At 40.6% G+C, this 25,260-nt stretch overlaps 1 protein-coding gene across 1 annotated transcript; it reads left to right on the forward strand.

The window, feature by feature from the left end:
• Positions 1-2,383: 2,383 nt before the first annotated feature.
• Positions 2,384-24,006, forward strand: LOC128064032 (zinc finger protein 83-like). Its single transcript, XM_052656852.1, is given in 6 exon segments — positions 2,384-2,541; positions 5,676-5,748; positions 10,081-10,207; positions 10,688-10,756; positions 12,414-12,460; positions 22,303-24,006. Coding segments are annotated over 6 exon segments (2,178 nt in total).
• The last annotated feature ends 1,254 nt before the right edge of the window (positions 24,007-25,260 follow it).

The following is a 25,260-nucleotide window of genomic DNA, read 5'->3' on the forward strand; positions in this document are numbered from 1 at the left end:
CTCAACATCTTGTAACAAAACAGACATATTTTCAACTGTGGTTTTACCAAAGACATGAATTATGTGTATGTGTTTATGTGTGCACACACAAATGGATATTTGTGGTCTCAGCTCTTTACCAGAGAATGACGGAGATATGACATTAGATCTTGTGAAATTAAGGCATTTCTTTGAAAAATGGGAAAATAAAAGAACATTTAACATGATAAAACCACCAAAATGCTTCATTCTTTCTTTTCAAAAAAAGAAAAAAAAAAACAAACACCTAATGTAACTGGTTAGTCTAATGGTCAGTTTTCTCCATTTTCTATGATCAGTGAAAAAAAAGTGAGCTGTGAGGTGATATGAAGATGTTTCCCTCAGGTCCCTTTATGACTTTTCTGTGCAAATGAGGAAGGATGGGCTGGATTGACCTGGAACCTTCCAACAGAGCCTCTCTCTTCATAATGAAAAAGATTGCTCAGATCCTATTTCCAAGCTGACCCCTTACAATGTTTTTTGTACCAGTGGATATATATTTGCAATTCTGTATTTTTAAAATATTTTACTGCAATTGTATAATAAAGGATTACCTGCTTGGTATCAGTTTGACCCAATCTTGAAAGAAAAGTTTCGTTTGCTCAGATACATGACAGATGTTCCTGGTCTTAAATGGGATGGGCAATAAGGACAAACTTGGCCCAATTGCCCTTCATCCTCCCATTTCATTATTCAGTTATACCCGGTTCTCTTCACTCAGCTCAGACCTTCTCATAAACGGCTTCTCTCTGGGCTTGAGGGAGCCCACTTGTAACATGCAGATGAGAGACTAGACCAGAAGAGCAACGCTGACCCCTGAAATGATTAGCCAAATTGGCTGTGTGTCTGTGTGTTGCATTTCTGGTTTGGAGGGAGTTTCTGGTGGTAATGAGAATTTTAAATAGATCCCAGTCCTCCCTGAATGAAAAAGGAAAAGGAAAACTGTAGGATGGAGGCAGGATCACAGGCTCAGAATTAGATGACTTCTATGAATGAGGCTAAATCTGAAGGGAGTTTTTTTTTTTTTTTAGGTCCTTATGTTCAGACCTCCTCTAGCTTTCATTTGTTGGGTCAAAAGCTTGACTCCTTGCTGTTTCTCCACAGCCCTCTGTCAAGCTCAGGGCCCTGTCAGTGTCTCCAGCCTCATCCTGGGAGCTGACCCTTTGCTCATGGTTCAGCCTGTCCTGGTCGTATTTACCTTTTCTCTGTTTCCAAATACCCAAACCATTTCTGTCTGACATTGTAGATCCTTTTCTCACCTTCAGGTCACCGTGCCTCAGGCCCTTTGTCACCCTTCAAGTCTAGGCTCAGAGAGGTCTCCCCATCCCCTCCTAACAGTCTTTCTCATGTTACCCAGGTTTATTGCCTGTGTATCAGTTACCATCAGTAGAAATTAATGCCATTCTTCATGGGTTATTTTGAGTCCTTCCTGGTTTCCCTCTTTTTAGGGCTTATAGTGTTCCTCTTCCCAGCATGGCTGCAGTACCTGTTACTGGAAATGTCTGTAGACGACAGGACTATGGGTTGGGCTGAATAATCCTCAGGGAAGACCAAGAGAACAGGGCAGGTGATGAAGATGTTTCCCATGTTCTGGACATTTCAGCTGTAGTTGATCTTTACCCCATGTGACTACTTAATTACTCAAAAGATGAGCCAAGAAATATAGGAAGTCCTGAAAAGCCCTGCAGAACTGGTGTCCTCAAGCAGTGGGCTAAGATGTCCCCGTATTTCGTCTGCTGGGTTTCATCCTCTGCAGCCCCCAGATCTAAGCTCTGTCGATTTAGGGACCAGTCACCATCATGGACAGCAGCTTTGCCATCTAGGAGTTCATGTGCTCAGTGTCAGTGTTGTGATTTCAGTGCGCTGAGGATGAGCAGAAATCCAAAACCTAATGGGGCAGGAAGAAGATGCTGCCCCCTGTGCCCCCCCAAGAGCTAGAATATCTTCCAAGTAGGTGTGGGTGGAGAAAACAGGAGAGAGTGAGACCTGGAGACCCTTGCTTTGAGACTTCCTCATCTCAAACGCCTTTGTACGTGGACTCCATAATATCCCCAGGTGGTGGCAGACTTTCGCAGGAGGGCCAGTCTCTTGATTTCATACTGCATGTGCAGTGTCCTTTGGGTGGTAGCTCGTGGGCACTCTTGTGATCCCCTTTGCCAGGAAACCCCTGTGTGCTTCAGTCTTGCTTAGTCCAGTCTTAAGGGAGGAGAGGTAGACAAATGGGGAGAGCAGAGGGAGCCTGGTGGGGTCTGCATGAGGGTTGTGGCAGTACTTGGGAGCATCAAGGTGAGCCCAGTGAATGGCATGTGTGCCCATCCCAAGTGTAGTTGCAGGGACAAGGGGTGTGTGGATCTGTTGGAAGAAAATGTCTCCGTTTAGGCTGGAGCACCTGGAAGCGGGTTTGTTGGAGAGCCCGCATGCAGTGATTTGCGGTTCTACTGCCCGAGCTAGTGTTCCCCAGGACAGCAGTGCTGAGGCTGACATGTGCCTGCACAAGTTTGATTTGACAACTCGTGACCACACGTGAGCAGCAGTGAAGGATGTGGAATTCAGCCAAGAGAAGTCCTTTTCCACTGTTAGAACTGTGGCCTGGGCTGAGCCCGCAGGCACCTGTGGGTGCAAGAGGATGGGAGCCTTGGGCTTGAGGGGCTGGTTCTAGCAGGTGTCCCCAGCATCCACTCCACTCCCTGGCTTTTGTTGGCTCTTTTAGCAGGCAGGCACCATAGCGTAACAGTGAAAATCTCAGGTCATTTTTTGCATCAACTTTGGTATCATTGTGTACTTGGGGTTGCCGGTGCAGAAAGGTTCATGTGCATTTGGGAAGATACCAAGAGAATCTGGAGGGTTTCCTTAGAAGATGCTGAAGGTCTCAGTGGGCCATGTGCATCATTGGAATTATCCCTCTTTTTTCATAGTCTTTGGAGATTTCGATGTTTGACCTGGATCACTCACTGTACATGAAAATATAGTGTCTTGTGTCTGTGAATCTTTGGGTGTCCTCTTTTGTATTTTGCCTCATGCATGAGCTATCAGGGCTTGGGATGCTTTGTGTTTGTAGAAGAGGGTTAGAGTCTCATTATGGGCTCTGTGGAGACTCTGTTGGATACCATGAAAGTTTGTAAGTTTGTTTGAGTCCTGCTGGGAAAATAGGAGTACTAAGGTTCAGATCACGGAATGCTTGTTATAAAGGTGGTCCTGCTCGGTAGGGATCTCTGGGCCCAGCCTGAGAAGAGTCATAAAGTCCCGTGATGTAGGGGAGGATGGCTCCAAAAAAATCAGAGGGCAGCGATGCCGCAGTGATCTGCAGCCTGGAGGCTTGTCCTCTAGAAGATGCAGCTGCAACTGTCTTGCTGCCCAGGCTGGGTTCTGTGTTATCCACTCCTGTCCCTCCCAAAATAATCACACATACAGGCACAGTACAGAAAACACGGAATCTTAACTGCACTGTTGGTGGTAATGTAAATGGTTCTGCTGTGTTGGAAAATAAAATGGAAGTTCCTTAAGAAATTAATAAACAACAGGCCTACAGTCTGTCAAACCCATTTCTGACAGATATCCAAAGGAAGAGCAATCAGTTTTTCAGGGATATGTCCACATTCCCATGAGTGTGACTGGATTTGCAGTAGTGAAGGCATAGACACAGCCCAGATGTCTCTTGACAAAAGAATACATTACAAAAGTGTGGTATAGAAATATTAATTGTATACTGTATATTCATGAACTATTTTTTCTCTGTATATAAAACATAAAAATCAAGGATCCTGCATTTATGCCAGAATGAATGAACCTAGAGAACATTATGCCAAGTGAAATAAGCCTGACAAAGGAGGACAGACCCTATGTGGAAACTAGACCTGTCGAACTCATAGAGCCATCGAGTAATAAGGCTTTACCAGGAGGTGGGTGGAGGGGGAAATGGGGCACTGGTAGTGAAAGAGTAGAGATTTTCTGTTGTAAAATACGTAAGTTCTGGGGATCTGAGGTACTGCATGCTGCCAGTAGTGCTTCTATATCCTTGAAATTTGCCCAGAGAGAAATAATACAGTGTAGTCATAGGTGGAAGTGTAACTTCCTCGACTATAATAATTATTCAGTGTATGAGTCTATCACATGATCACTTTGTACGCAGTACATTTATACCATTTTTGTTAGTTACACCTTAGTAAGGCTGGGAAAGGAAAAGGGGGCGGGGGGGGGGGGGGCGTGCTTGTCTCCTCTGAATGGTGCTCAGTCCAGGCTTCACGTTTCATTGATGACGTATTTTGCATACACATGTGCCAGAGTCCAGCTGCAGCAGCCAAGGAATCAGCCTGAAGAGATGAGCGGTGTCAGCGTAGAATGATGCATCCTTTGACTCAAGGTATGGGGCTGCATGTTTATTTCAAGCTTCAGGTTCTCTTTTATACTTTGACAAAAGCACTAGGTCAGAGGTTTAGAATTTTCAGTTTCCCCTCACCCAGATTTATTGTCTCCATAAAACATTGTGGCCCTTCAAACAGAGTTTCTGCTTCAGGGATTCTCTCAGAATCCTGTTTACTTTAACTTGTGATTATATTGAAACTCATGCTTGTGTCTCCGCTGCAAACCACATTGCTCAGTTTATTTCTTATCTTTCTAAATCCTCTTTGCCCCTAGCATCCTAAGTTCACTATCTCCTAAAAAGGCTTCTCGCTATTAATATCTCTGAAATTCCTAATCTGTATAAGCTATAGTAAAACATGCTAGCACTACCACATTCCTTAAATTTTTAGCTTCTAAATATTCTTAATTATTCCTAAACACTAAATTTGGCAAACTTCCATTGCCATAAACATTTCCCTCACAAATAGGTCTCAGATGAGAATCCTTCCCGTGGCCTCAAGCTGCGGCCTACGTGCTCATCCTTGAACACTCTTGTAAAGATCCTTGAACAAATGTCAATGGTTAACTTTATGGATTATTCTCTGGGCACAACTGCTAAAGGCTTTGTGCCTTCTCATTCTCCTCTCAAGGACAATAAGCACCTTAACATTCTTTTCAGTCAACTCAACCGAGCAAAGGAAAAAACAAGTCAGAATCACAAGACCTAACTCCTTCATCCCGGGTCCGTGTCTATGAAACAAGGAGAGGGGGTTGGGGCCGTGCCTCCATTTTGTCAGTAATGCCTAACGCGGCTCCCGAAACATATGTTTTGTACCCTCTGACCAGAGATTCCCCTTCAGGTAGTTTGCGTTGGTCCACAGCTTGAGAATGTTTAAGATGGCCCAGTTGATTCCAGTCTGGATCCCTCACGGAGCATGAGGACTCTTGAGTCCTCCCAGTCCTGAGGGCTGAGATCTGGGCGGAGGAGGGGATGCTCTGTTCTGAGTGGGAGTGGATCAGGACCTGCTGTGTGACCTGAAGGAGACTGCCTGGTCAGCAGAGGTGCCTCTTGCTGCTGTGTACGTGAGGCCTCAGCAGGAGGGGAGTGTGATCCAAGGGAAAGTGTGGGAAAGTCCCATGTTGGTCTCTCTGCGGAAGACTGTCCTGAGTCCCTCCTGAGACAGTGGCCACAGGGGCCTGTCTGTTCCTCATGGTGAGGGCTTCCCTGTGTGTGTGTGGTTGGGGCTCAGGAAGGGGATATGTTGACTCTTAGCATTAAGCAGCATGTTTTCAATTTTCATGATAGACCTCTGAAGACTCGTGTTGCCTGAGGAAGCCCTGAAATTAAGGAAGAGGAAAGAAAAGGAGTCAGGCATGGCTCTTTCTCAGGTAAGGTCATATTTAGTCTATCCTTCCTGAAATGCCCTTCTCTGGACTTGCTAATCGTGTCTGACTCTGGAGTGTCCTGTGTGACTCCTGTACATGCACAGTCACCTGGGGCCTTCCCTCCGGCCCTGTCATCTCCACTTAGATCCTGTCTCCCCATAGAGTTGATCCTGTTTTTTTTTTTTCCTCCTTTAATCTGTCAGTGTAGTGTGTCATATTAATTGATATTTGTATGTTGACTTCTCCTTGCCTTATATGAATAAAATCCATTTGGTCATGGTGTCAGATCTTTTTATTTATTTATTTAAGTTATTTTAATTGAAGGATAATTGCTTTACAGTTGTTATTTTCTGCCAAACTCCAACATGAATCAACCATAGGTATACATATGTCCCCTCCCTCCCATCTTCCTCCCTATCCCACCCGTGTAGGTTGTTAGAGAGCCCCTGTTTGAGTCCCTGAGTCAGTTAGCAAATTCGCATTGGCTCTCTACTTTATATGTGGTAATGTAAGTTTCCATGTTACTCTCTCCATACATCTCACCCTCTCCTCCCCTCCCACCTCAATCTGTTCTCTGTGTCTGTTTCCCCAATTCTTTTTAATATGTGTTAAAGTTGGTTTGCAAGTATTTTAATTTTGCATCAGTATTCGTCAGGGGTATTGGTTTCTAGTTTTCCTTTCTTGTGTCTTTGGGAAGTCAGCAAACTATTAGAACCGTGCTTGCTCCATAGAATTAGCAGGATTAGTGGTAATTCTTCTGTAAATGTTTGGCAGAATTTGGTCCTATATTTTTCTTAAAGGTTTCTGACTACTTTTTAAATCTCTCTAGTTATAATGAGCTTCCCTGGTGACTCAAATCATAAAGAATCTGCCTGCAATGCGGGAGACCCAGGTTCTATCCCTGGGTCAGAAGATTCCCTGGAGAAAGGAATGGCTGTCTAGTCCAGTATTCTTGTCTAGAGAAATTCCGTGGACAGAGGAGCCTTGTGAGCTACAGTCCATGAAGTCACAAAGAGTCAGACACGACTGAGTGGCTATCACTTTCACTTTCAACACTTCTCAATTTTTTTATTTCTTAATAAGTAAAATAGTTTGTATGTTTCTGAGAATTTGCCAGTATCTCCTATATTCTGTCATTTATAGGTATTATCGGTCATAGTACTTCCTTATCTTTTTGACCTCAGTTGTGATCACTCCTGTTTCATATCTGTTTTCAGTTATTTGAATCTTTTTTCTCTTTTCTTTAGTCAAGGTGGGGTTTTCCTATACAGTTTTTTCAAAACATCAACTCTTGGTTTGTTGATTTTTATATTTTTCTACTTTCTATTGTATCTCTGGTTTAATCTTTCTTATTTACATGTTTCCTTCTGCTAAACTTGAGTTTAGTTTGTTTTCTGTTTTCTGCTTCCTAGAGGTATAAAAATAGGTTTCAGATTTAAGATCTTTTCTTTTTTTTACTGTAAGCATTTTACAGTTCAGACTTTATTAGTACAGTGTTCTCTGTGTGTTATAAATTTTGTAATGTTGTCTTTTCATTTTCATCCATGTATTTAAAAATTTCCATGTGATTTTTTTTTCTTAGACCCATTTGTGGTGTAAGAGTGAATTGTTTAATGTCCACATGTGAGGAATTTTCTTTTTTTCTTGTGTTTATTTCGTTGTTGTTAGGGAAGATACTGTTATGGTATCAGTCTCTTAAAATGGTTAATTTGGCCTAACGTGGTCTCTCATAGAGAATGTTTTCTGTGTCCTTGAGATACATGTGCTTTATGCTTTTGTTGGGCCGTGTGAGCTGTACATGCCTGTTCAATATTTGCTTCATTTTTCTGAGATATCTAATGTTAGATGTATATATATTTTTACTTGTTACAGCTTTTTGGTAATTTGACAGTTTTATCATTATACAATATTTATCTCATTGCACTTTTTTTTTTCCTTCAGTTTATTTTGTCTGATATAACAGTCTCCCCTGCTCTCTTTAGGATGGACTGTCTTTTTCCATTCTTTCACTTTTCACCTGTCCATGTCCTTAGGTTTGTGAGTACTACCTGTTTCAGCTCTGACAAACTCTGTGTCTCCTGCCCTGGGTTTTTCCTCCTGTTACTTCTAGTGGCCTCTTCTCCTGTGCATCGTATGGTGGTGAAAGACAGGCACCCTGGACAGCTCCTTTCATGCCACTGTAATTTCAGAAGGAATGTATTGAATATTTCCTTCCTATCATGATGTTCCTTGAGACAGTCTTGCTTAATAACTATATTTTTTTCCATATTATTTTTTGCCATGATTTTTAATTCTCCAAGAAGTTTTTTTACTTTGCTATTGTGATAATTTTTTTTGGTCATAATCTAATGACGCTTCTAATTTCAAATCACTGTTTTATTAATGGAAAAAAAAGCAAAGAAAGTCTTTGGCTTCTGTTAATGCCTTGCTATATAACTCTAAATGAATAAAATTATATTTGTATCTTTGTATATGGTAATTTTATTATGAATTGAGTTCAAGTATTTTTTTTTTAATGTTTTTACCAGTTTTCTTTTGGTAGCCTAGTATAGAATCCTGTTGACAAACTCAGCTGATTTCAAAGGATATATTTTTATCGTCTGAAAGATACTGAAACACATGTGAATAAAAGGATGATATAAAATTGTCCAAGAAATCTGTCAAAAGATGAATCCTCTCATGTCAGTTAATTTTTTATAGATAAGCATGCATGCATGTGCAAGTCTGTGGTTTAGATAGAAGACATCATGATTTAAAAACTACATATCACCTTTTCTTTTCAGTTGAAATTATATTATCAGTATAATCTGTGGCCTTGAAATTTTCTAAACAATCCTGTTAGTGTTTTAAGTAGTAAATTACTAAGAGTTGTGTTTCTGTATCCACGTCTGTAATGACCTTTCATGCCATTCCACATTGTTCACCCTGGACTTTTTTTTTTTTTCATATTAATACAATATTTATTTGTTTTCCTTCTGTCAAACCCTGAGCCCACCACTTACCCCAGGCTGCCTGGGGAGTTCCAGGAAAGGGAACATACAGGGCAGACACAGGAGAAAGAACTATAGGAGGTGGAAACAGCTCCTTCACATCATGAAGATGAGCTAGACCACCATCAGCCAAAAGAGCCCCATGGCTTTTGAGAGGGCCAAGCCCATGGCGTAGAAGAGCTACTGTTTCAGAGCAGGGTTCCTGGCATAACAGTGATGAAGCTCCCAAACACAGTCCCACTTCCAGCCCTGGAGCCAGCCACCCCTGCTATGGCAGTTCCAGCTCCAGGGAACTTGGCTGCTGTGTCAAAGTCCTTTGAAATGGCACTGGTTTGGAAGCTGTGGCTAGGAATGTGAGATGGTCCGGGGACCTGGGGCTGCCAAGCTGCTGTGGCTCTCATGGGTCAGTGTCTCCAGCCCTTCACCACCACTGCAGACAGTGATCATTCAACAGTGGGGAGGTTCTCCCAATCAGGGAGGGTGTAGAGACTACTTTGGCACAGGTGTCCATTTTCAAGGGATGAAGGCTGGGGGCCCGAGAGCTGCTCCCCCTGCAGAGAAGACAGAGGGGCAGGGAAGAGGCTCACCTTGGACTTCTTTCAAGTTTTCTTTAGGAGCCCTCTGTCAAAGGACTTGTAACGTTCTCTGTATTACTTCACTGTTAGATGCTGAAGCTTCAGTTGCTGAGCCCAAGCTTCTGAGTTCAGGTGCTTCATGTAACGTTTCTTACCTTCTTGATCTGAGTCGAGTTTCTCAGAGTGTCTGTGACACAGGTCTTCTTCTGTAAGGTGGGAACACATGGTTCTTCAATGAGCTATTATACTGATGAAATGTTCATGCCTATAAAGTACTTATTTAATGTTTAGAGTAATATTACAGTAATTTAGAGTAACAGGAAGCCTTCAGACACTTTCGGTCCTTGCTGCTGTTATCAACATCATACCTGAAAATTTTGACCTTTCCATTAAAAGTGCCGTGGACTTTGTCATCTCTGAAGACACCACTCATGCTGTACCTCATTGAGATAATGAGTTGTGCTCACTGACTAGAACATAATGTCTGACACTTCTGTATAGGCAAAACAGTGTTGAGCTTTATTTTTATATATTTCATGGATTTTGAACAATGATGAAAAACTCATATTAATTGGATAATCTCATAAGGTCTTGGCAAAAAGCATAAGAAATTAAAATTAGAGATCCATAGTTCCTCCAGATACCCCTGCATGGATCTGTTAGAACACATACTTCAACCAAGTCAATCCTTGCCCCTTACCGCCCTTCCTCTTTTGCATGAAAATGAGAAGTTTTCATGGCCCTTTTGGTGACATGTGGTTTCATTTCAGGAACGACTGACCTCTGAGGACGTGGCCATTGAATTCACTCAGGAGGAGTGGGAATTCCTGGATCCTGCTCAGAGGGCCTTGTACAGGGACGTGATGCTGGAGACCTATAGGAACCTGCTCTCGCTGGGTAAGGATGACTTCCTTCCAGAGCTGCCCTTGGGTATCTGCATTTTCCCTGTGTGCCCCTTGGGAGGCCCTGAGGTCTTTCATGTGAGAGTTCTGGTTACTGGGGCATGACACAGCTTCACAAGGTTAAACTGACCCTCTTCAGATGCTGTGTCTGTTTCATGTCATATCTGAGCTTGTCCCAGAGCTTAATTATGTACGAAGCTCACTGGCAAATGTTAAAAAAAAAAAAAAACCAAAACACCCGATTTCCTATTTTCTTCTTTTTGACTTTTGCTCAGTGTTTTAAAAAATCCACAGCACTTTAGATTTCTTTCTTCTGACAACGCTAAATATCTATTTGTTTGCTTTCGCTTGCTTGTTTACTTTTTCTTGGCTGCACCATTCTGCATGTGGGATCTTAGTTCTCTGAAGGATCAAACCTGTACCCCCTGCATTGGAAATGCAGAGTCTTAACCACTGGATCACCAGGGGAGTCCCAGAATTTCTGTTTCTGATCTGAATATTATCTCCACATTGGAGCCTGAGAAAAAGCTCTGGACAGTGGGGAGTTGCCGGGGTCCAGCCCCGGTGGATCCAGGGTGATTCGAACGTGGGGACGGAGTCGGCATCCTGGAAAAAACTTATTTAATTACAGATATAGAGGGAGATTAGAAACAGTGTAGTAGGAGAATTAGTGGAGAAAAGAGGCTGAATAACTGGTTTACATGGAATACCAATCACCCCCTAGGTAGGCCACAGGCGTCTTTCCATTTTCTCAAAGGAGAGGAGGCACTGAGGCCTCCCTGGTCTGACCTCAGAAGCCCAGGCAGAATTAGCAGGCTTGGTGAGTACCCACATTTCAGACGGTAATTCAGCCAGGAAAGCAGAGAGGAAGAAAGAAACAACACGGGGGAATCAATCTTTCCAGAAACTGATCCGATTTCTTTATTTTTCAGGTTTGTTTATATACCTTTTTGTTATACATAGGGATGAATACAGAGTCATGTGGGGGTCAGCAGACCTGACCCTTGTCACAATCAGGTGCTTCATATACAAAGGTCTTATGAGTTTCATCATCTTTTAGCCATGAGGTCTGCTGACATTTTATGGCCCTTTCTGATACTGGTCAGTTAACCAGAAAACTTACTTTTCCTGGGGTGATTTTTTCTTAAATCAGGCGCCACCCTCCAAATAAAGTTGCATTCCTATAGGGTGAGGGTGTAGTGAGTTACAATCAAGAAAGAAATTTACTTAACCTAAGGTTTATCATGATTAATCTTAAAGGTTAATACTTATTTCTCCTATATGCTAGTTATATTCATTATAAGTACAGGAATATGGAGATTTAGCAGCAAGTATTGGCTCAACAAATGTAAACCCTTCACCAATATTCCCCTTAAGATCTGTTTTGTTTTAAGATAGTGATAAAGTTACATTTTTGCCTAGCAAGGACACAGTGATTTATAGTGATTTATAACAAAGTACAGTGATCTATAACAAAAGAGAAGATTCATTAACTCAAAAAGTCTAGTATTGCTAACATCAAAAAACTACTATATTTCCTTTTCTATATTTCAAATACATTGATTAATATATTCCCAGGTGTCTAAGGATATGGAGGCCTGATGGCAATTATTGACTCATCAATGAGAAAAAGCCCTATGCTAATACTCCAAACTCTCTGTGCTGTTTATGGCTGAGAGGCTGTCACACAAGCTAGTCTGTCAGCAGAGAGGTTTGACCTGAGACATCCTTGTCACACCCAGGGCAGGGAATTAGCAGTAATTATTGGCAGGACAAATGAAAAAACCCTTCACCAATATAATTCCTAATCAACCTACTAATACTATACTAATCATCTTCTAACTTCTCAAAAGAGTCTGTATTTAGAAAGTTTTAAAACATCCCGTGCCTCTTACAGTTGGGAGGCTGTAAACAGTCTCATGCGGCTGGACGAGCCTGATCAGGCAGGCCAGAGAACCTCCAGAGTTCGTAAGTTGAAACACTCTTATCACGCCCAGGAATTTTTAACTGGAGCTGCAAGTTAACTCCTTCTCTGAGAGAAATGGTTATGGGGGAGAGCTCCCCGGAAAGTACTCTGGTTTTGGGAGCAGACGCTCAGGAACAGGGGGTTTCCTGAGGCTTGATCACGCCTTTGCGTATGCCAAGCTTCCTTCCTCATGACCTTTGCCATGGGCGGAGTTCCTCACGCTGGCTCCCAACAGGGAGTGATGTAAAAGTAGCCAAAACTGCAACATATAAAGAAAAACAAGTATCTCAAAAGGGCTTTTTTTTTCTGTTTAGGAGTGGGACAAGTTGGTGGATTGGATCCTCTGTGGTTGTTACTTAGGAAAATGTAAGAGTGGGTAGAGAGATCGTCTTTTTGATCCTAGATCCTATGAGGGGAGCATATGTGAATCTCGCGGGCTCTTAGCTTGCCATCTGTAGGTTGAGCGCATGGTCCCATCTCAAGATGCTGTAATGTCTGACCTTCATGTTGTATTAGTTTTACTCTTGTGCTGCTCTACCCAGTCTGGGAATGTCAACTGTTCCTGATGTTCCTTTCTCCTTACTTTGTATCATTTTACCTCTTCAATTTCCTTGAAATATATTCCTGAGGGTCTGAAATTTTATCTGGTTTCCTTGCTGTGATAATCCACCTATGTTTAGTTGGCAGCCTCTGGTGAGTCTCTGTGTAGTGGATTTAGTAGGTAACAGAAAACTGTGATGGAGACACTATTCCTAATGTTAATTTCTTGCTCTGTACAAAGTCACCACTTGAAGCTATCCAGTAGAGTGGTCAGTATGTTCTAGGATGATGAGAGAGAACGTATCACGAGAGCCTGATACATCTTTCCAGGTTATTTTCTGGCTTTGGAGACTCTGTCAAGGGCACCATGACAGTGTTGTTGATGTGTATCAAGGACCATATATTTTAGCCTCTGTAAATGGTATGGGAATTTATCCCAGGACAACTTTGTCCAAGTTCACATTCTCATATCTATGGGGCTATTGGCTGCACTGTTGTTCTGTTCATTGTAGGTATTTTTTTATCATTGAGTTCAAATTTCTGTGTTACTCTTAGTGTTTCTGTTTTGTATTTGCAATGTGTTGGATGGTTGATTGGGGAATGGTCCCTATGGTGGAACTGGTGATCAGTCCCTCTTAAAATTCTTTATATATTCTTTGTACTCAACTTACTATCAGATGTATGATTTCCACATATTTTCTCTTCTACTGTTGTCTTTTCAAACTCACTGCACTTTAATGCAGAGTAGTTTATAATTTTGATATAGTCCAATTTATTAATATCTGGTTTTATTTTGTGGCCTGTGCTTTTGGTGTTATATCTGGTAAATCATTTGTGGGTCTAATTTCCAGAAACATTTCCTGCATGTTTACTTATAGGAGTTTTATACATTTGGGACTTAGGTTTAGGTCTTTGAACCATTTTGAGTTTGTTTTTGTCTGTAGTGTAAGATAATGTTCCAAGTAAATTCTTTTGCTGGTGGGTATTCAGTTTTGTCAACATGTCTTGTTTCATAGACTGCTTCCCCCATTTAGTAGTTTTTACACCCCTGTGAAACATCTGCTGAACATCTCCGCAAGAGGTGTTTTTGTTTTAACCATTCTTTTTAGGTATGCTGCTGCTGCTGCTGCTGCTGCTAAGTCACGTCAGTTGTATCTGACTGTGCGACCCCACAGACGGCAGCCCACCAGGCTCCTCTCTCCCTGGGATTCTCCAGGCAAAAACACTGGCGTGGGTTGCCATTTCCTTCTCCAATGCATGCATGCATGCATATCAAGTCGCTTCAGCCATGTCTGACTCTCTGCGACCCCACAGATGGCAGCCCACCAGGCTTCTTTGTCTCTGTGATTCTCCAAGCAAAAACACTGTCGTGGGTTGCCATTTCCTTCTCCACTTTTTAAGTATAGTTAATTTACAATGTTGTGTTTCAGGTTTACAGCAGTTTACAAGATACTCAATATAGTTCCCTGAGCTATATCGTTGGTTCCTGTTATCTATTTTGTATATACATTAGTTTGTAAATATTCAGACTCCTAATTTATCTCTCCCTTTCCTGCCCCCATCACCATCCTGTACTATCCCCTTTGGTAACCATAGTTTGTTTTTCATTCTGGTGAGTTTATTTTGTGAATAAGTTCATTTGTATCATTTATTTCAGTTCAACATATAATATCCTATGATGTTTGTCTTTCTCTGTCTGATTTCACTTAGAATAATCCCTAAGTCTGTCTGTGTTGCTGCAAAAGGCATTACTTCATTGTGTTTTATGCTGTGGAGGTGGCAACCCACTCCACTGTTCTTGCCTGGAGAATTTCATGGACAGGGTAGTCTGGCAGCTGCAGGTCATGGGGTCTTAAAGAGCTGGACTCGGCTGAGCTACTTTCACTTCACAATATTCCCTTGTATATATGTACCACATATTCTTTATCCCTTTGTCTGTCAGTGAACATTTATGTTGCTGCCGTGTTTTGGCTGGTATAAATAGTGCTGCTAAAAACATTGGGGTGCGTGTATCATTTTGAATTCATTTTCATCCTTTGTGGATATATGCCCAGGGTTGGAATTGCTGGTTCATGTGATAGCTGTATTTTTAGTTCTTTATGGAATCTCCATGCTATTCTCCAAAGTGGCAGTACCAATTTATGTTCCTTCCAACAGTGTAGGAGGGTTCTCTTTTCTCCACACCCTCTCAAGCATTTATTGTTTGTAGACTTTTTGATGGTGGTCATTCTGACCAGTGTGAGGTGATACATTTTTGTGGTTTTGATTTGCATTTCTCTCATAAGTAGAGACGTCAAACATCTTTTCAGGTGACTGTTGGTCATCTGTTTGTCTCCTTTGGAGAAATATCTGTTTTGATCTTCTGCCCATTTTTTATTGGGTTGTTTGTTTTGATATTAAGCTGTATGAACTGTTTGTTTATTTTGGAAATTAATCCCTGATAGGTAGCATCATTTGCATATTTTTTAGGCTCCTAGTCCACAAGTTGAATTTTTGTTCTTTTTTTGGTTTCCTTTGCTTTGCAAAAAGGTTTTAAATTTAATTAGGTCTCATTTGTTCGATTTTGCTTTTATTACCATGACTCTAAGAGATATATTCAAAAAAATTTTGCTTACATTTATGTCAGTGTTTTTCATTTGTTTTCCACTATGAATTTTACAGTATCTGATCTTGCATTTAGATGTTTTACACATTTTGAGTTTATTTTTGTATGTGGTGTTAGAGAATGTTGGAATTTCATTCTTTTTCATGTAACTATCCATTTATCCCAGCATCACTTATTAAAGAGACTTCTTCATTCTATATTCTTTCCTCCTTTGCTATAGAATAGTTGACTGAGTAAATTGGTTTATTTCTTGGTTTTCTGTCCTGTTCTACTGATGTGTGTTTCTGTTTTGTGCCATCATCATACCACTTCCCTGGTGGCTCAGATGGTAAAGCCATCTGCTTACAATGCAGGAGACCCAGGTTCAGTCCCTGGGTCAGGAAGATTGCTGGAGAAGGAAATGGCAACCCATTTCAGTATTCTTGCCTGGAAAATTTCATGGACAGAGGAACCTAGTAGTCTACAGTCAGTGGGGTCACAAAGAGTTGGACACGACTGAGCAAGTTCACTTTCAATTTGTTGACTGTCAGTTGGTAGTATAGTCTGAACTCAGGGAACATGATTCCTCCAGCTCTGTTCTTCTTTCTCAAGATCATTTTAGATACCAGAGTCTTTTGTATTTTGGTACAAATTAAGTATTTGTTTTATGACATATGTCATTGTTAATTTGAGAAGGGTTGCATTGACTATGTAGATTGCCTTGGATAGTATGGTCATTGTGACAGTGTTACTTCTTTCAGTCCAAGAACATGGTATATGTTTGTGCCATCTGTTTGTGTCATCTTTGGTATCAGTCATCAGCATCTTATAGTTTTATGAGTACAGTTCTTTTGACTTTTTAGGTAGGTTTATTCCTTAGAATTGTGTTCTCTTCTCTGAGATGGTGAATGGGATTGTTTCATTAATTTCACTTTCTGACATATCATTGTTAGTGTATAGAAATGCAGCAGCTTTCTATATATTTTGTATCCAGCAAGTTTACTCTGTTCATTGATGAGGTCTAGTAGTCATCTGGTGGCATCTTCAGGATTTTCTGTGTGTAGCATCATAGTGACAGTTTTACTTCTTCTTTTTTTTTTACCTTGAATTCGTTTTATTTATTTTTTATTTTTTTATTTTTCTGATTGTTGTGGCTAGGACTTCCAAAAATACGTTGAATAAAAGTGGCAATAATGAACATTTTTGTCTTATTCATGTTGTTAAGGGGATTGCTTTCAGTTTTTCCCTGTTGAGTATGATGATGTTAGCTGTGTGTTTGACACATGCAGTCTTAATTATGTTGAGGTAGGGTGGCTGGAATCAAGATTGCCGGGAGAAATATCAATAACCTCACATATGCAAATGACACCACCCATATGGCAGAAAGTGAAGAGGAACTAAAAAGTCTCTTGATGAAAGTGAAAGACGAGAGTGAAAAAGTTGGCTTAAAGCTCAACATTCAGAAAACGAAGATCATGGCATCTGGTCCCATCACTCCATGGGAAATAGATGGAGAAACAGTGGAAACAGTGTCAGACTTTATTTTTTTGGGTTCCAAAATCACTGCAGATGGTGATTGCAGCCATGAAATTAAAAAACGGTTACTCCTTGGAAGAAAAGTTATGACCAACCTAGATAGCATATTCAAAAGCAGAGACATTACTTTGCTGACTAAGGTACATCTAGTCAAGGCTATGGTTTTTCCAGTAGTCATGTATGGATGTGAGAGTTGGACTGTAAGGAAGACTGAGTGCCAAAGAATTGGTGCTTTTGAACTGTGGTGTTGGAGAAGACTCTTGAGAGTCCCTTGGACTGCAAGGAGATCCAACCCGTCCATCCTGAAGGAGATCAGCCCTGGGATTTCTTTGGAAGGAATGATGCTAAAGCTGAAACTCCAGTACTTTGGCCATCTCGTGCGAAGAGTTGACTCATTGGAAAAGACTTTGATGCTGGGAGGGATTGGGGGCAGGAGAAGAAGGGGACGACAGAGGATGAGATGGCTGGATGGCATCAGTGACTCGATGGACATGAGTCAGAGTGAACTCCGGGAATTGGTGATGGACAGGGAGGCCTGGCGTGCTATGATTCATGGGGTCACCAAGAGTCGGACACGACTGAGCGACTGAACTGAACTGAACTGAACTGAGGGTCCATCTGTGCTGACTTTCTGATCGGTTTTTATCATAAATGGCACTTGAATTTTGTCAGAATCTTTTCTGAGTCTATTGATGATCATATGGTTTTAGTCTTCGACTGTTACTATGGTGTATCATAGTGATTAACTTGTGGATATTGAGAAACCTTGCATCCCTGCAATAAATCCCACTTGATCGTGGTATGATCCTTTAATGTCCTTTAATGTATTAGTAACTGTTTGATTCTGCTCTTTTGAACTCAGGGAAGGCCTAGGAGAATAAAACCTTTTTCTACAAAAAAGAGTTGGATGCCTCAGAAAGGCTTTTGTAACTGGGAAGGTCTTCCAGAGTCAGTGTCAATCCCTCCTTTCCTTTGATACTCCTCGATCTTGAGATGACCATGTGTGGAAGAAGAAATGAAATAAATGTCCAATAGAGAGGTTAATCATACTTGGCAGAGGAACCCAGGTTTAGATAGCCTTTTCCTGGATTTTCCTCCTGATTTCTGCTAATAAGATTATTACACAATATCCTGGAATATTGTGTATGTTTTTCTTGAATATAAGCATTCCATTGTAACTTACAAAATCACAGTTGGATATATTACATTTTAAATAGTATAACAGGTATTATTCTGCTTTCTCCATATATCACTTTTAAAATCTCTCTTGTTTCTGTCCCATTCCCATAGTATAATGCTCATAAACTTGCTGAACTGGTTCTTTTCTTTTAAGTTCAACATATTAGTTTGCGCTCTCAGTTATTTTCACAAAGAGATGCAGTCACAAGCTGATATCTGACATAAACCTGTGTACCCTAAGCTCCATGCAGGCCCTTGCTTAGTCCTGACCAGTCCTCACATAGTACCTTGATATGATTGGAAACATTATTCTTACCTATCAGGTCCCTCCACCTTCTACATACTCTCACTGTAAAGATAATCTCTGATCATTTATTGAACATGTTTCTCAGGACATGACCTAAATCACTCTGTGCATCCATGATAACTCACAGCCCATTCTGAGATGGGATGGTTGAATAATAGTTAAACAGACTACGTCTGTCTTGTATCTTCCTTGATATTTTCTTTCAAGTTGGTTTGATCCCCAAGTCAAGAAGATCCCTTGGAGAAGGAAATGGCAACCCACTCCACTATTTTTGCCTGGGAAATCCCGCCTGGAAAATCCCATGAATGGAGGAGCCTGGTAGGCTGCAGTCCATGCAGTCACTAAGAGACTCAACGACTTCACTTTCACTTTTCACTTTCATGCATTGGAGAAGGAAATGGCAACCCACTCCAGTGTTCTTGCCAGGAGAATCCCAGGGACGGGGGAGCCTGGTGGGCTGCTGTCTGTGGGGTCGCACAGAGTTGGACACGACTGAAGCGACTTAGCAGCAGCAGCAGCAGTCTGTTCATTTGGTGGGTGGTCATGTTTACAAATAAGTATTCTCAGTCGTCCCAGTAGGTTCAGATTCATATCCTGGTTCTCTTACCATTTGTGGGCCAATTGGATGTGTCTCCCTCTCTGATTAGAGAAAAACATGTTAATTTACCTCAAGCCTTTTAAAGCAAATTAGTGCTGTCAGTAGTACATGTTTTATAGTAAATACTCAAAATTTACTTGTTTAAAAAAGGTAATATCTATATTCTGTCATGTTCTTTATGATACGACTTCATCTACAATATATCTTTTCTTAATATAAATTTATTTACTTTCATTGGAGTTTAATTACTTTACAATATTGTTATTGGTTTTGCCATACATCAACATGAGTCCACCACAGGTATACACGTGTTCCCCATCTTGAACCCCCCTCCCTCCTCCTTCCCTGTACCATCCCTCTGGGTCATCCCAGTGCACCAGCCCCAAGCATCTAGTATCATGCATCAAACCTAGACTGGTGATTTGTTTCATATATGATATTATACATGTTTCAATGCCATTCTCCCAAATCATCCCACCCTTTCCCTCTCCCACAGAGTCCAAAAGCCTGTTCTATACATCTGTGTCTCTTTTGCTGTCTCGCATAAAGGATTATTGTTACCATCTATCAAATTCCATATACATGCGTTAGTATATTGTATTGTTGTTTTTCTTTTTGGCTTACTTCACTCTGTATAATAGGGTTCAGTTTCATCCACCTCATTAGAACTGATTCAAATGAATTCTTAATGGCTGAGTGATACTCCATTGTGTATATGTACCACAGCCTTCTTATCTGTTCATCTGCTGATGGACATCTAGGTTGCTTCCATGTCCTGGCTATTATAAACAGTGCTGCAATAAACATTGGGGTACACGTGTCTCTTTCAATTCTGGTTTCCTTGGTGTATATGCCCAGCAGTAGGATTGCTGGGTCATAAGGCAGTTCAATTTCCAGTTTTTTAAGGAATCTCCACACTGTTCTCCATAGTGGCTGTACTAGTTTGCATTCCCACCAACAGTGTAAGAGGGTTCCCTTTTCTCCACACCCTCTCCAGCATTTATTGCTTTTAGACTTTTGCATCCCAGCTATTCTGACTGGTGTGAAATGGTACCTCATTGTGGTTTTGATTTGCATTTCTCTGATAATGAGTGATGTTGAGCATTTCTTCATGTGTTTGTTAGCCATCTGTATGTCTTCTTTGGAGAAATGTCTATTTAGTTCTTTGGCCCATTTTTTGATTGGGTCGTTTATTTTTCTGGAATTAAGCTGCAGGAGTTGCTTGTATATTTTTGAGATTGTTTGTTTGTCAGTTGCTTCTTTTGCTATTATTTTCTCCCATTCTGAAGGCTGTCTTTTCACCTTGCTTATAGTTTCCTTTGTTGTGCAGAAGCTTTTAAGTTTAATTAGGTCCCATTTGTTTAGTTTTGCTATTATTTCCAATATTCTGGGAGGTGGGTCATAGAGGATCCTGCTGTGATGTATGTCGGAGAGTGTTTTGCCTACGTTCTCCTCTAGGAGTTTTATAGTCTCTGGTCTTCCGTTGAGATCTTTAACCCATTTTGAGTTTATTTTTGTGTATGGTGTTAGAAAGTGATCTATTTTCTTTCTTTTACAAGTGGTGACCAGTTTTCCCAGCACCACTTGTTAAAGAGATTATCTTTAATCCATTGTATATTCTTGCCTCCTTTGTCAAAGATAAGGTGTCCATAGGTGCGTGGATTTATCTCTGGGCTTTCTATTTTGTTCCATTGATCTATATTTCTGTCTTTGTGCCAGTACCTACTGTCTTGATGACTGTGGCTTTGTAGTAGAGCCTGAAGTCAGGCAGGTTGATTCCTCCAGTTCCATTTTTCTTTCTCAAGATTGCTTTGGCTATTCGAGATTTTTTGTATTTCCATGCAAATTGTGAAATTATTTGTTCTAGCTCTACATTATATCTTCTTAAAATTTTATTTATTTTTTAATTGAATGCTTTACCGAATTTTGTTTTCTGTCAAACCTCAACTACATTATATCTTGTATGCGTTTCACTTGCAACATTTTTCAGCAATATTGTTTCTGACCCCAGTCAATAAATACACAAAGCACTCACTTTTTATTTATTATATTTTGGTGCCATTAAACTAGGTAATTAAGAATAGTGCATGGCTAGAGATTAGCCTTCCTTGGTGGTTCAGTGGTAAAGAATTCAGCTGCTAATGCAGAAGATGCAGGTTTGATCCCTGAGTCAGGAAAATCCCATGGAGAAGGAAATGGCAACCTACTCCACTATTTTTGCCTGGGAAATCCCGCCTGGAAAATCCCATGAATGGAGGAGCCCAGTAGGCTGCAGTCCATGTGGTCACTAAGAGACTGAACGACTTCACTTTTACTTTTCACTTTCATGCATTGGAGAAGGAAATGGCAACCCACTCCAGTATTCTTGCCTGGAGAATCCCAAGACAGAGGAGCCTAGTGGGCTGCCGTCTATGGGGTCGCAGAGAGTTGGACACGACTGAAGTGACTTAGCAGCAGTAGCAGGTAGTAGCCTTAGTAGCAGTAGCCTTCCTTGGTGGCTCAGTGGTAAAGAATTCACCTGCTAATGCAGAAGAGCAGGTTTGATCCCTGAGTCAGGAAGATCCCATGGAGAAGGAAATGGCAACGCACTCCACTATTCTTGCCTGGGAAATCCCATGGACAGAGGAGTCCGGTGCGCTACAGTCCACAGTGTCGCAAAGAGGCAAACACGACTGGGCGACTGAACAACAACAACATAGGTGGGGATTGCATTGTTTATTGGCTGTTAGAAAACTGGTGAATATTTTACATCTTAATTTATGTGTCATTTACAGATGATGGTCTTTTAGCATGTATTCTGCAATACAGCTGACACATACTACTTGTTAACATTGTAAAATGCCTTTTCTTTCTGGGTACGTAGTTCTATAGCAGATTTAGAAAACTATGTTGTTTCAAAAAATTGTTTTAGTCATAGTTTTCATTTTTCATTTGTTTTCAATTGTAAACAACCAATTATGAAAAGTTAATTATCAATTGGGTAAGCTTGGTTTTGGATTATTTATGTTACAATATATTATATATTGTTTAGAATTTATTTATGTACAGTAAGTTTGCAGAATACAATGATAGTCTAATATTTTTCATTTCAATTTGAGACAACTGTTGATTGATACGTTCCTAAGGGTCCTGGTAGAAAAACACTCTGTTTCTGAGAGTTGGCAAAAGATTGTCCAATGTGAGTATGTTTGGCATATGGTTTTTAAAACTAGGCTACCTTAACGGTGAATTTATGTTATGCTTTCTTAAGAATTCTATTCCTTTAGTGTTTCTAAACACTTAAGGTCATCATTGTGGTGTTTCATAACTTGATGTAATTATTACTTTGGGTGTAATATATATTCAACATGAAACATTTATTTTTGAATTATTGTGAGCAGGATACCTATGATTCTTTTTATCTTGTAGATATTTCTCCTACACATGTGATCAAGCATTTACAACCCAATGCGGACAGTGGTAAACAAGAAACATTCCAAACATTGATGCTTGGAAGCCCTGAAAGCTGTGAAATCAAACATTTTCATCTTTGGAAAAGTCAGGAAAATATGTGTGACTTTGAGTGTCAGGGGAGAGATGACAAAAGAAATTACAAAGGCACACCTGTAAGCCTTAATGGAAATGTGCCTGATGAAAGAGATTCGCATGATAGAAAGGATGCAAACATCAAACCCTTTGGAAAGAGGTTTGGATTTAACTTTCAGGATAAACTGCGGATAGTTCAAACTGGCAGAATAATTTCTGAATATAATGAAGTTAAGAGTTCTGTCAACAACAGTTTCTCATTTTCACCACTTCACAGAATTCCTCCTAGTGTCCAAACCAGTGTTTCTAATATATATGGGAATGATTTTATGAATCCTTCAGGAATAACACAAGAAGTCAAAGCACAGAGGGAAAAACCTTACAAATGTGATGAGTGTGGCAAGGCCTTTCATGTAAAGTCAACCCTTTTAAGTCATCAGACAGTTCATACTGGTGAGAAACCTTACAAATGTGATGAGTGTGGTGAGGCCTTTCGCCTAAAGTCAACCCTTTTAAGTCATCAGACAGTTCATACTGGAGAGAAACCTTACAAATGTGATGAGTGTGGCAAGGCCTTTTGTGTAAAGTCAACCCTTTTAAGTCATCAGACAGTTCATACTGGAGAGAAACCTTACAAATGTGATGAGTGTGGCAAGGCCTTTCGTCTAAAGTCAAGTCTTGTAAGTCATCAGACAGTTCATACTGGTGAGAAACCTTACAAATGTGATGAGTGTGGCAAGGCCTTTCGTCTAAAGTCAAACCTTTTAAATCATCAGACAGTTCATACTGGTGAGAAACCTTACAAATGTGATCAGTGTGGCAAGGCCTTTCCTCTAAAGCCAACCCTTTTAAGGCATCAGACAACAGTTCATACTGGAGAGAAACCTTACAAATGTGATGAGTGTGGTAAGGCTTTTCCTGTAAAGTCAACCCTTATAAAGCATCAGACAATTCATACTGGTGAGAAACCTTACAAATGTGATGAGTGTGGCAGTGCCTTTCGTCTAAAGTCAATCCTTTTAAAGCATCAGACAATTCATACTGGAGAGAAACCTTACAAGTGTGATGAGTGTGGCAAGGCCTTTCCTGTAAAGTCAACCCTTTTAATGCATCAGAAAGTCCATACTGGTGAGAAACCTTACAAATGTGATGAGTGCGGAAAAGTCTTTGGTCGAAAACCTCATCTTCAACGTCACAGGAGAATTCATACTGGAGAGAGTCCTTTCAGATGTAATAAGTGTGGCAAGTTCTTCAGTCGAAATTCACACCTTCAGAAACATCAGAGAATACATATAGAGAAACCTTTCAAATGTGATGAGTGTGGAAAAGTCTTTGGTCAAAAACCACATCTTCAACATCACTGGAGAATTCATGCTGGAGAGAGACCTTTCAGATGTAATGAGTGTGGCAAGTTCTTCAGTCGAAATTCACACCTTAAAAGACATCGGAGAATACATATAGAGAAACCTTTCAAATGTTTCAAGTGTGGAAAATCCTTTACTCAGGTCTCAGCACTCACTAAACATCAGAAAATCCATACATGAGAGAAACTCATGTGAATGTGGTATATGGTAGAAGTCTTCAAAATTCAAAGTTCAAAATTCACTCCCTACAGTCGCTCAGAGAATTCATCCTACTGAGAAACCATACAAATATCATGAGTGTGGCAACATCTTAGGCTTCATGAGAAAATTCATACTGGATAGAAGCCAGATATATATGTATTGATTAGTCAGGTCTTTAGAACATGAATTCATTCTAGAAAGATTCCTCACCAATTTCACAAAAGTTAAAAAACAAAATACCCTATCCTCACATCTCACCAGTAGTATCAGAGTATTTATCCTGGAGAAAACACACAGCAATGTAATGTGTGTGGCAGGGATCTTACCCAAAAGTCACAAGATAGGAACATAGTGGAGCCATACTTCCCAGACTCAGCGGTTGTGGCAAATCCTTTACCTTTTTCACTCTATGTATTCTCTGATGACTTTAGTTCAGGTACTCAGCAACTGCAGTAAGTCCATATTTGAAGAGAAGCTACAGAGATCTTTTCGTGTAAAAGAAACCCAAATTCTGCCTCAGCAAATATGATTCTTTGGGACAGTAGTCCGCCATCTTTTTGGTCTCCTGGCTTTCTGAATAAAGTCTCTCAGTTTATTGGCCTGTTGTGTGGTGAGCTCTAAGAGCTTGGCTTTGGTAATACATTGATCAAATGCATTTGCTACATGCATTTCACAATGGTCTCTGGGAAGGAATCAATGAGATGAAGGGACCGACTTTATTAGATACAACTCCTTCACATCCATGTTCCCTGGAAAAACACACAGCCTGAATTACAAAATGCAATAGTGTGTGTGAATTAGCAACAGGGAGGGGAGAAAATAATGTAAAACTAGGACATGACTCATCACGGTCAGTAGGATCAGGAAGCCCTTCCGTACATAGTCCAGCCTGTTGTAAAACATAATGTTCTACCAACTGACCTTGAACAGAGTAGGCAAGATGTTAAAAGTCCTGAGCTTTGCATAGGAGGAGAGGGATAGTTGCATGGGACTGATGGTGTGCTAGGAACAATGCATAGGAATAGGGTCATGTTCTCCATTGGATAGAAATAACTGTTGTATCCATGATTAAAGAAGACTTACTCTTACTTGTGGAAATTGAAGAGAGAGCTGTCACGGTCTTTGTAGACCTAGACCTGAGGAATGGATTCGACAAGAAGAAGGAAGCAGGGGACCCAAGTCTCGAGTGAAACAAGGGTGCTTTATTTGCAAAAACGCATGTTTATATATCTTTACACAAGGCAACTT

Source organism: Budorcas taxicolor, chromosome 18 (assembly GCF_023091745.1).
Source record: "Budorcas taxicolor isolate Tak-1 chromosome 18, Takin1.1, whole genome shotgun sequence".
Taxonomy (NCBI): domain Eukaryota; kingdom Metazoa; phylum Chordata; class Mammalia; order Artiodactyla; family Bovidae; genus Budorcas; species Budorcas taxicolor.